Raw genomic sequence first — 10,907 nt, forward strand, 5'->3', positions numbered from 1 at the left:
TCAGTGAGCTGAAAGTTCAGCACTGAATGGATACAATCCTTTCCTCGATGTTACAGCCGAGAAAAACAACCATAAACTTGTCCGAGGTAACGTATTCGAGCAATACAAAATTACGTTCTCTTTAACATTTTATTTTTTGCAGAAAACGCTACTGCTACATCAGTACTCCGAGGAGTCGCTCAAAGAAATTTTGAAATCCACATGGCTCGCACACACGACTCTATCTTGGTATGCAGCTGAAATTGGTTATTCCCAGTTTTCCACAAGATAGAGTTTGAAGCTGCGGGCTGTTCGGTAAAAAGAGAATCGGGAGCTGATAAGTTGACGACTCACAAACATTCGTCGCCATATTCCTCTTCATCTCTTGTAAATAATCTAATTCTAAGTCAACCAACTACCATGTGTCCCCAACTTCATCATTGGTTCAGGTTCTTAATATTTCTTAACAATTCTAAACATGTTATCTCAATATAGTGCTTAATATCCAATGAAGTTCCAGCTTGAAGAATTAAGTTGAATTCATTTGCATGAAATTGCCACTTACCACACAAGAATCAAACACAATTATCATTATGCAGGATTGACTTGATGTTTGGTTTGCTTGCCATGTAGAAAAGATTGCACAGACTGATGGACTCATTTACAGAGACTACAAGTTTCATATTATTATACATATAACACACATATCTTATTTGACTAACAAGATGTTATTTATACGATCAGCTAAAAAACAATTTTGCAGGAGTTATAAGTTATCTTGATAATCATAGCCTGGTCAAATAAAGCTAGAAACTCAAAAGGAAAGCATGAAGATACAAACTTCGCTTACTTTACATCATAGCAGGCCAAACTCTGACATAAAAGCATCCTTATACACTTAAGGGTTGATCATTATTTATTGATACTAAAATTGACAAACCCTTTTGGATATAACTCCTTTTGTGGACTTTGTGCTCATTCATCATTGTATATATCGCAACAACAACGCAAAGGATCTACAGGTGTTTCAATGCACCGATCTAGATATACTGGCATCAATAGATTTCGTCACTGAAACGAATTGATCACCTTCGTCTTCCTCTGTGACAACCAGCGGTAATGCGTTTTCAAATAATTGTGTTAATATTCTAACATCATAACAGATTAGCACATCAACGCTTTCAAAGAAGAGTCGTGGTGGACAATATGACACATCACTTCACTATGCGAGTAGATGTTATCACTTCAAAAAGAGTGGTGGCTGATGCAACCAGCCCTAGGTACAAGTTTTTAATACTTTTAAGTATATTAACTTTAAATGCATATAGCTCAATACATTCTTTTCGATTGAAGGATTTTACATCTCTAGTCGTTAAACATGAGAGCATCTAGTTCTCTTCAGAAATTGTATAAGTTGATTAATTAACACAGTGATCACCTTCACACTGTCGCAATGAATGCTCCTACGCACCAATCCGACAACACCAACATCATTGTCGGTTCAGCTCCCATATTTCACAAAGCATACAAAGTTGCAGAAGGTGTAGAGAATTTTGCAAATTAAATGAAGCAGAATCACAACTCTTTGTTCTCAATATTATTTGTTTGCAATGAAATTAGTATTTGCAGGCTGCCAAACAAGAAAAGGAATCGAAACAACAAAGCTAAACAAACTTCACAGCTACTTTGAATTCAGATAACATAATTCTTTCTCTGAGCTCATGCTCTTAGTTGGTATAACAATGACCAACAAAAAATTAGGTAAAACCTACATCCCAGATAAGGTTTACGCCTCCTCAGGAAAGAGAACTTTACCGCAGGTTTCACCGCCAAGTATAAATAAAATTTAGATAAAACCTACATCCCAAAACAAATATGGTTTACGCCTCCTTGAGGAAGAGAACTTACCACAACAAGTTCCACCATCGAGCATAAAAACATATCAAATATATGAGAAACTCAAGGTTTTTCACAAAAGCTCAAAACTAACGAAATAACTGGTTACTAACGAGTTATTACAACGGAGATAGACACTCATGCCTGTCTATACATCCAAAACATAAATTAAGTGGACAAGTGAAATCTATTTGACATAATTACTTGACATAAATTAGTTGGTAGCTAGATACCGATGAACGAGTAATTATTTTTTTTATAATTACTTGTTCATCGGTATGCTAGCTATCAACTGCTACATCACCGTCCAACATGTAAGGCGAAACCCAACTCGTGAAGAACTAAAACTTTTTTTTTCATTCATCCACAATTTTTTGTTTGAATTACAAAAAAGAGAAAGCCCATTTTTATTTTTATTTTTATATATTTTGAAAGAGAGCCCATTTTTATTAACCAAACATTTAAACCACAACCCTTCCTTCTCCCTCCTTAATCCTTAATCCCCAACACCGCTTACCATAAAGTTAGATTGAAAGTTTTAAATTTCTCACTCCTAAACCTCATCCCTCTTTATGTAAACACATTATGTCTCCAATAAACCTAATGAATTTTTCTAGTATCATCACTCCCTATCAAAAAGCTTTAAATATATATATATATATAGGTTCCATGAATTTACCTTGTTCGTTTTAAATACGAAAGGTACAATTGTTCATCTTTTAAAGTTGAAGAAAGTTTTCTTCATCGATGAATATGCATCTTTTATTTACGACGTGTCAAGTTGAATAAAGATTCCTCAAAAAAGTTGAATAAAGATGCAACAAGTTATAGATGATCTACTTTAAAAAAAAATAGTTATATAGTGATCTCTTTGTTTGGTTACGTATATAGTTATCTAACAGCGAATAAATAAATAATTATATCTCACTATTTTTTTTATATCATTAAATCATTACTTAAAAAATCGACAAAATATGCTTAACCAATAATTTTGATATTGTTAGATTGGACATCTTCATCCGAGTTCGTATCCAAAACTTTGTAGTTGTGTATGTGAGTTTTAGACGATATTTCACTTTATTTACAAAAAATTAATATTATTTACAGAAAATGAAGATTAAAAAGGAAAAAAAATATTAAACTTGAAAAAATATCCCAAAAAAAAAATGAATTCATATAGTTATTTCATTGAATACTTTTTTAATATGAATTAATATCCCAAAAAATATGGATTAATATTATAATTTTTTTAATACTTTTATATTTGTGTGTTGATTCATTGAATTCTCACTTTTATTTTTTACTTTAATTTTTTTAGTAATTTTACTAAGTAAACAATTATTTTAAAAATACCTATAATATATATGTTTTTTTTTGTTATGCGGTTTAAATGAGTTACTTGCAGCCCATAGGGACTAGACATGACAACACAACCCGCACCCGCCGGGTCCCCCGCCCCGCCCCAATTATAACAGGAAAAACCGAATTTACTGGGTCCGGGAAAAACCCGAAGTTTTAAAGCGGGACCGGGGTCGGGGGATACTCACACCCGCCCCGCACCCAGCCCCGCCCTGCACCCGTATACGCAAATGTACTTTATTACCCTTATTTTACTTAAATTAGCAGGTGTATATAAAGAGAAGGAAATACACAGCTTTATATACCCTTATTCTTTTCTCTATAAGAGTATAAATTGTTGTTGGTTTTTATCTATGCTAGTTTTGAGCCCGTTTTACACAGTTTGTGGTAAGTCCATGGTAAGAAAATACGCAGTTAAAAAAAAAGTAGTATATAAAACCAACTTATGATGTAAATATGATAGTTGCTAATTAGGAGAGTCATAATAAGGTCACATGATATTGCTATAGCTTATTATTAAGATGAGAGAATATTACAAGATGTTGCTAATGATGGAAGATATAACTTGTCTCATTATTTTAGAGAATGAGAGTTTGTTTCATGGTCCCTGAGTTGTTTGTATAAGAGTTTCCATCACTTGTGCATTTTCAGCTTTGTTTATCATATGTGGTAACATACCATGAATTTGTAGCTGAATATGACTTAATTTCTATCTAAATCTCCTTAGTTTCTTATTGCTAAGATTAATTCCACTTACTGTGATTTTTTTCTACACTTTTTGCGGGTGGGGGTGGGGCAGGTCTGGGGGTAAAGTTTCTATCTCCGTCGGGTTTGGGGGCAGGGGCGGGCCGAGTATGTTAAAACCCGCACCCGTCCCGTTGCCATGTCTAATAGGGACTATCCCAAATGGGTATCAGGATTTTTAGGTCAGACTAAAAATCTAGGCTCAATATTTAAGGTTCAAGCACTACAATTAATTGAGTTTGACGGGCTGGTCCATACGAGCTAACCCGTTTTGACATGGCTAGTTGTGTATGTAAAAAATTTACAGCCCCATAAACATAACTCATTTTTTTTTTTTAAGGAAAACATAACTCATTTAATAAGGAAAATACATTATGACAATGGACATTTAACCTTAAAAGGTAAATTCTAATTACTCGATTTTTTTTTTTATTTTTTTTTACAACGGTGGTGCTTACAAATCCATTTCTTACGGTAAATAAACACAACATTTATTGAGAAATTTATGAAGAGATGTAAAAATTGTGAATTAGCGAATATTGGGATCAAAATTACATCTAAGGCTATAATATAATACTCGTGATGATAAATATCTTTGTGTGTTCATAACCGAACTCAGTTCTGTCCTTTTTTCTTTCTTCTTTTTCCATCTCTCTCTCTCTCTCTACTGCTTCTCTTCCCCCAACAATCATCACCGAGTAGAGACTCCCCGATCTTTCGATCCCAATTCGTCTTGGTTTATGAGGTATCAATTTTTTTCTCTTATTATAATTATCGTATATTTTTTAATTTTTAATTTTTTAAATTTGATTTATTGTTTTTTCGATTTACGCCATGTTTATGCAAATCTTTCAGAATTTCCCATTCGATTTTGCGAAAAAACGATTTTTTTGATTATTTTCAGTTATGGGTATCTTAGATCTAGAGAGTTATGGCTAATTAGGTTTTCTTAGATCCAAAATTGCCCCCTTTCGTTCATTAGGTTTTCTTGATTCTAAAAATTTATTCTTTTGATGATTTATAAATAATTTGTCATGATTGGTTTCAATAGATTTACATTTCAGTTCATGAAATATTTTTGTTCAATTTAATTTAGTTTAATTTTATTGTTTATTGATATTATTTTTTGAATTCTGTTTAATTAGTAATCCTTTTTGTTGATTATTGTTTGATTTTTAATTTTTCATAATCAATTTCTAATCTTTGTGTTTCTTGCAGCTCCAAGGAGAAACCCACTCTCGGGTAAGATTTTTACTCCATTGTCCTCCATTGACTGTTCTTTTTATGTCATTTCATCAAGATTAGTATTTATGAACTATTTCTATTGAGTTTTATGTTAATTAAATTTGAAATCTGATAGTTTTGCACTCATAGTTTTTAACCAACTCAATTATTTCACTAACATAGGGAACCCACTTAATTAATTTATTCTCTGTGAAGGGCTTATATATATATATATTTATATTTATTCTTTTGCACCATTTTATGCAAATTGTAGATGACTTTTTTTCATCATAGCTAACTATTATTCATTCAACTGTATGCACTCTTTGTTGACGTGTTTGTATATCATTATGTAGTTATTCTACACAGCTTATCTTATTGTATTTGTGTTATTTTTTATGTTCATATAATCTGTTTTGAGGTTCTTATTGTTTGTTTTTCTTAATCACCAGTGGCACGCGGATTAAGACCCGCAAACGGAACATCGCGGCGCCTCTGGACCCTGCAGCATTTGCTGATGCAGTGGTCCAGATTTACTTGGATAATGCTGGTGATTTGGTATGTTATCACAGCATTTTACTTACATCTATTCACTTGTTGATTATTTGTATTGCACACACTGTCATGTTTTGATGGACTTGCAAAACTGATTGAATGATTTATGTTTATAGGAACTTATTGCAAAAAGCATTGAATCTTCTGACCTCAACTTCTCAAGATACGGTGACACCTTTTTTGAGGCAAGCTTACTAAACCAGCAGAAAATTTGTTGTCTCTTCGTTCACTTTAGTATTACGTGTTTTATATTTCCTATTTCGATATGACTGTAGGAGAGTTAGATGCATAGTTCATGTTATTATGACATACATGCTTTGCTGATATTTATATACAAATACTAATACTACAACTATTGTAGTTTGGTGTGCTTAAATCATTTCTGCTATTTGAAAACCTGAATCTTTGTGTGTAAACATATATCACCTGTTATAGCACCTGCTAGGCACTTCTATAACCTGAAAAAGAATAGTATCTCCCTACTCTTTGTATACCATTCTCCCAGGGGATCTGAAGCCAGTCTCCACATTATTCAGTATCGTAGACATTTAGACCTTTAAATACTTAAGTTTTGAAAAAAATATCATACCTGTAAAATAGACCAATGATTATAGTTTCAGATTTTGGTAAAAATAGGTCATTGAATACACCATTTAATTTTCTTACGCCATTGACTAGATACTAAAGCATCAATTAGGTCATCATCTGATTTCAATGTTCTCAATGCTTTGTGGTATTCTATTGCTTGTTGATTTCTATCCAACCTACAATTGTCTTACAAATCATTTAATGTAGGTTATTTTCACTGGGGGCCGCACACAACCTGGAACTACCAAGCCCGATGAGGGGGAACGCCATCCTTACTCCATAATAGAGTATGAGGCAACACGTGAAGTCATTTTACCATCTGTGATCTACATACAGAAGGTTTTGCGGAGAAGGCCGTTTCTCATCAAGAACCTTGAAAATGTCACGCGAAGATTCCTCCAGTCCTTGGAGCTTTTTGAGGAAAATGAGAGGAAGAAGTTGGCAATCTTCACAGCACTTGCTTTCTCTCAGAAGCTATCTGGTCTCCCACCGGAGACTGTGTTCCAACCACTTCTTAAAGATAACCTTGTGGCCAAAGGGCTAGTTCTGACATTTATAACCGACTTCTTTAAGGAGTATTTGATTGACAACAGCCTTGATGATCTTATTGCAATTCTGAAACGGGGAAAAGTTGAAGATAATCTTTTGGTCTTTTTCCCCCCTGCAAAAAGAACCAACGAGTCTTTCTCTGAGCATTTCAGGTAATTCTCACCTGCCAGTGAAAAGGATGCATCTTTAATGATGATACTTCAAAATGTTTTATATATCAGGACTGATTTTATTTGTCTGAGCCAATGGTTCTTCTATTTTATTTTGCTTTTGGCAATTGCAACAGCCTTGATGATCTCATTCTATGAATGATTTATTATTGCAGGATTCTAATACCTTTTGAGCCTAATTTTAATGAAATATATTTGGGTACTTGACTCTATGTAGTGTTAAGTGAAATATTCTTTTAAAAGGGCAGGCATTCAAATCTAAATTAGTGTTCTGGGGATGTGTACGTTTTTATTCCTTGAATAGAACCATTTCCCCCCTCTTTTCTGCCAATGCTCAAGAAGCGGAACTGAATGAATTTTACAAGACCTGAACTGCATCACAAAATTTTACATAAAATGCATTAATGCTAGTGGTTTAGTACCAACCGTATGATACCTACAGTTTGGAATTATATGAATCCACTGTTTCATATTATTTGCTTGAATTAAAACATTTGCTAATTGGTCAACACAAGTTTTTTCTTTTTATAAGTTTTCTATCTGTTTGAAATATCTTGGAGCAATATATTTTTTTGAACGGCAAAACCATCACGCTAACCATTGTGTCCAATTATCTGGGAGTGATTGATAGAATAGAAGACTTTGTTTCATTGTATTATTTTGACATTTTCTATTTATATGTTTTCTATCTGTTTGAAATATCTGGGAGTGATATTATTATTTTTGAATGGCAAAACCATCACGCTAAGCACTGTATCCAGTTATCTGGGAGTGATTGATAGAATAGAAGACTTTGTTTCATTGAATTATTGTCATTTTCTACGCTTATTCATTCATTGTCAACTTTTTAGCAACGAAGGACTGACCGCCTTAGTGGAGTATAATGAAAAGAAGATATTTGAGGTGACACTCAAGGAAATGAAGTCTGCTTTAACAACACAGATAACAGAGGAGGCTGATATATCTGAAGTTATTGAGACTGTGAAGCTTCGGGTTAGAGATGCTAAGTTGCCTGAAACCGAGATTGTGCGGATCTTATGGGATGTTTTAATGGATGCTGTTCAGTGGTCAGGGAAAAATCAGCAACAGAATGCAAATGCAGCCCTGCGCAAGGTAACTTTTAGAATCTTGCTTGGATTAAGAGTTTCTACTTTGTTATACTGTACATTGGTTTCCTATTGAATAGGAACTGATGTATAGAATGTTCATGTTTACGTTTATTCATCTGATGTCCCTGACCGTAATACAATGTCCTTGACTGTAATATGTTCATTGGTCTGTACTTTTGTTATGTTGATGTTCTGTGCGTTATTGTTGAGGGGCTTAGCTTAGCATGTTATGGTGTGTGGATAGTGTTCTTAGATGCTGTTAATACACAGTTTGGATTATACATGATTATGCTTTTAGGGAATGGATTTTCCATCTGATTGCTTATTGAGAAAACCAGTCAGTATTCATGCTGATATGCGACATTTTTCTTCATTAAAATTGTTGACATCACTCTGTTTACGATAAAGGTGAAAACATGGGCAGAACTATTGAATACTTTCTGCACCAGTGGAAAACTTGAGCTGGAGCTGATGTACAAAGTACAGATGCAATGCTATGAGGATGCTAAGCTGATGAAGCTGTTCCCTGAGATTATTAGATCTCTTTATGAACAGGATGTGCTGGCTGAAGATACCATTCTTCATTGGTTCCGTAAAGGAACAAACCCCAAAGGAAGGTAAGCAGTTTTTGTGAACATTTTTCTGACTCAAAAATCTCAGTATAAAGTTTCCTCCTTACGAAGTCTGTCATAACACCTTGCCACTACCACACTTGTTACTTACAGTTGCTTATTTATAACTGGTACAGGCAAACCTTTGTGAAGGCACTTGAACCCTTTGTTAATTGGCTGGAGGAGGCTGAAGAGGAGGAATGAATGTAGCGGAGGTTCAGAGTTGAAGATATTGTACTGTCTTTAGCTCTTTTGTATCATTACCCGGTTCTCTTTCTTTGATATTGAATCAAATTCTCATGAATTTGATGTGCCTGGTACTAATAATCTATTTCGTTGTAGACTTTGTTTACATCATCCGCCGTGCCCTCATGTACCGTGGTGCTTGCATGTTTTCCATACACATGAGAGATTATATGCTACATGGATGTATTACTGTATTTTGAATGTTTTTTTTCCTTTATAATGGCTCTTTACTGTTGGTGACATAATCGTTTCTTCAATTTTGATGGTATTTTTATTAGCCGTCTAACGCAAGGATTATAATGCATTTTGTGGCTGTACAAGGGATAAAAGAAAGATATTGCTATATGAATGATCCATTAAAACAGTGAAATGTGTTTTTACACTTTACGTGAATCTAATTTTCAGACAACTCTTGGTTGAGCACGTTCATTAATTTGTCTTACGATCGGAAGTAGTTCAAACCTGAGAGAAATGATTAAAGGCATTAGATGAAATCTAGTCCTCGTTTCTCAATCATTTTCCTCCTCAGCTCATTTAAGTATTTATGAATATGAGTATGTGTTTGGTTTGGCGGCGGCAAGAATGGATTTTGATAAAATTTAGTTTGAAAGAATTGATTTTGGTTAAAAATGAGTTTAATGAGAATTGATTTATGTTGTTTGGATAGTATAAATCAAAATTGATTTTAAATGTTTAATGATCAAATTATCCTTTTAATTGTATTTTTTTAAAAGCATCCTTTTAATTGTATTTACAACTAAATATCTCATTTTTTTTAAATAATTATTACTTATAAATATATTTATTTTTATCGCTTCAAAAATTATTTTTAAAATCCCCTAAAAAAAGAGTTATAATTAATATATTTTGAGCACCAATTAAAATAACATTAATATATTTTTAAAAAAATTGACAAAATCAATTATCAACAAATGATACATTCCACTGCTGCCACTCCATAGCTCAGAGCTCCTTCCATGTCTCTAAAAAAACAAGATCACCATTTTATAGATCCTTCAATCTCTTGTATGTATCTTCAATTTCTACCAAATCGATTTCCTTCCCCATATCTCTCAATGTTATTTTCCCATCTCAAGGTTATCAAGGGAAAGATAGATCTGTATTGCTGTGAATTTTAGAGAGAAAGGGCAACATGCAAATGGAAATTTGGGTGAAGTGAAAAAGAATTTTATGTGAACATAGGTAATTAGGTAAATTACACTTTCAGAGCAAAACGTGATTATTGAATCTGCCGCAGAAGCTCCGATAAGTACTTGCGTCTTGCGTGTATGTGTGTCCTTATTTCCTGCTGGTGCATTTAAGTCAACTAATTTTAGGAGATGAACAAAGTGGTTGAGATGTGGATCGTCAAGGTTAGATTAGATTTCCTGCATGAAACGCAACACACTTTTTGATTAGAAATGTCTTCTCCCATGCATGTAATGACATAGTTTTATTGTTTTTCTTCCCCCACCTGTGATAAAGATTAACGAATTTTATTATTTAGTTAAATTCTTAATTTTTAAATTATCCTTTTTTGTAGAGAAAATTATCAAAATTTCTGTTATGGGTATTTATGTGGTGGCCGGAATTTGAACCCGAATATTGCAAATATTATGCATTGTCCATACCAACTGAGCCACATCAAAATTTCAGTGTATCAATTCCATTTATTTTTATTTTTCTTAAATTAATTAAGACAACTTTTTAGTAAAAAAATAAATTTTAATTGTAACAAATATTGAAAAATTAGCTGACTATTTTTTAAATTATTATTAAGAAACCAAAATTTCATGTAATAGATTTTAATTCCTTCAAAAAAAAATGGAGTAATAGATTTGAAGTTCTTTTTCTAGTACTAGCACAAGTTCAATAAC

General features: G+C 33.2%; 1 protein-coding gene across 1 annotated transcript; it reads left to right on the forward strand.

Annotated features, from left to right (window-relative positions):
* Positions 1-4,595: 4,595 nt before the first annotated feature.
* On the forward strand, positions 4,596-9,275 carry LOC146908901 (uncharacterized). Its single transcript, XM_085726014.1, has 8 exons — positions 4,596-4,723; positions 5,197-5,220; positions 5,655-5,760; positions 5,874-5,942; positions 6,553-7,046; positions 7,916-8,177; positions 8,582-8,790; positions 8,922-9,275. The coding sequence occupies exons 1-8, from the start codon at positions 4,719-4,721 to the stop codon at positions 8,986-8,988; spliced, it is 1,236 nt and encodes a 411-aa protein (XP_085582140.1). The 5' UTR covers positions 4,596-4,718; the 3' UTR covers positions 8,989-9,275.
* The last annotated feature ends 1,632 nt before the right edge of the window (positions 9,276-10,907 follow it).

This window comes from Medicago sativa, chromosome 7, assembly GCF_051527215.1.
Source record: "Medicago sativa cultivar Bolivia chromosome 7, Bolivia_mono, whole genome shotgun sequence".
Lineage (NCBI taxonomy): Eukaryota > Viridiplantae > Streptophyta > Magnoliopsida > Fabales > Fabaceae > Medicago > Medicago sativa.

Coding starts and splice junctions, on each gene's coding strand:
- LOC146908901 (XM_085726014.1), top strand. Junction 7,047..7,915: donor TCTTTCTCTGAGCATTTCAG/GTAATTCTCACC, acceptor TCAACTTTTTAG/CAACGAAGGACTGACCGCCT. Junction 8,791..8,921: donor GGAACAAACCCCAAAGGAAG/GTAAGCAGTTTT, acceptor TAACTGGTACAG/GCAAACCTTTGTGAAGGCAC.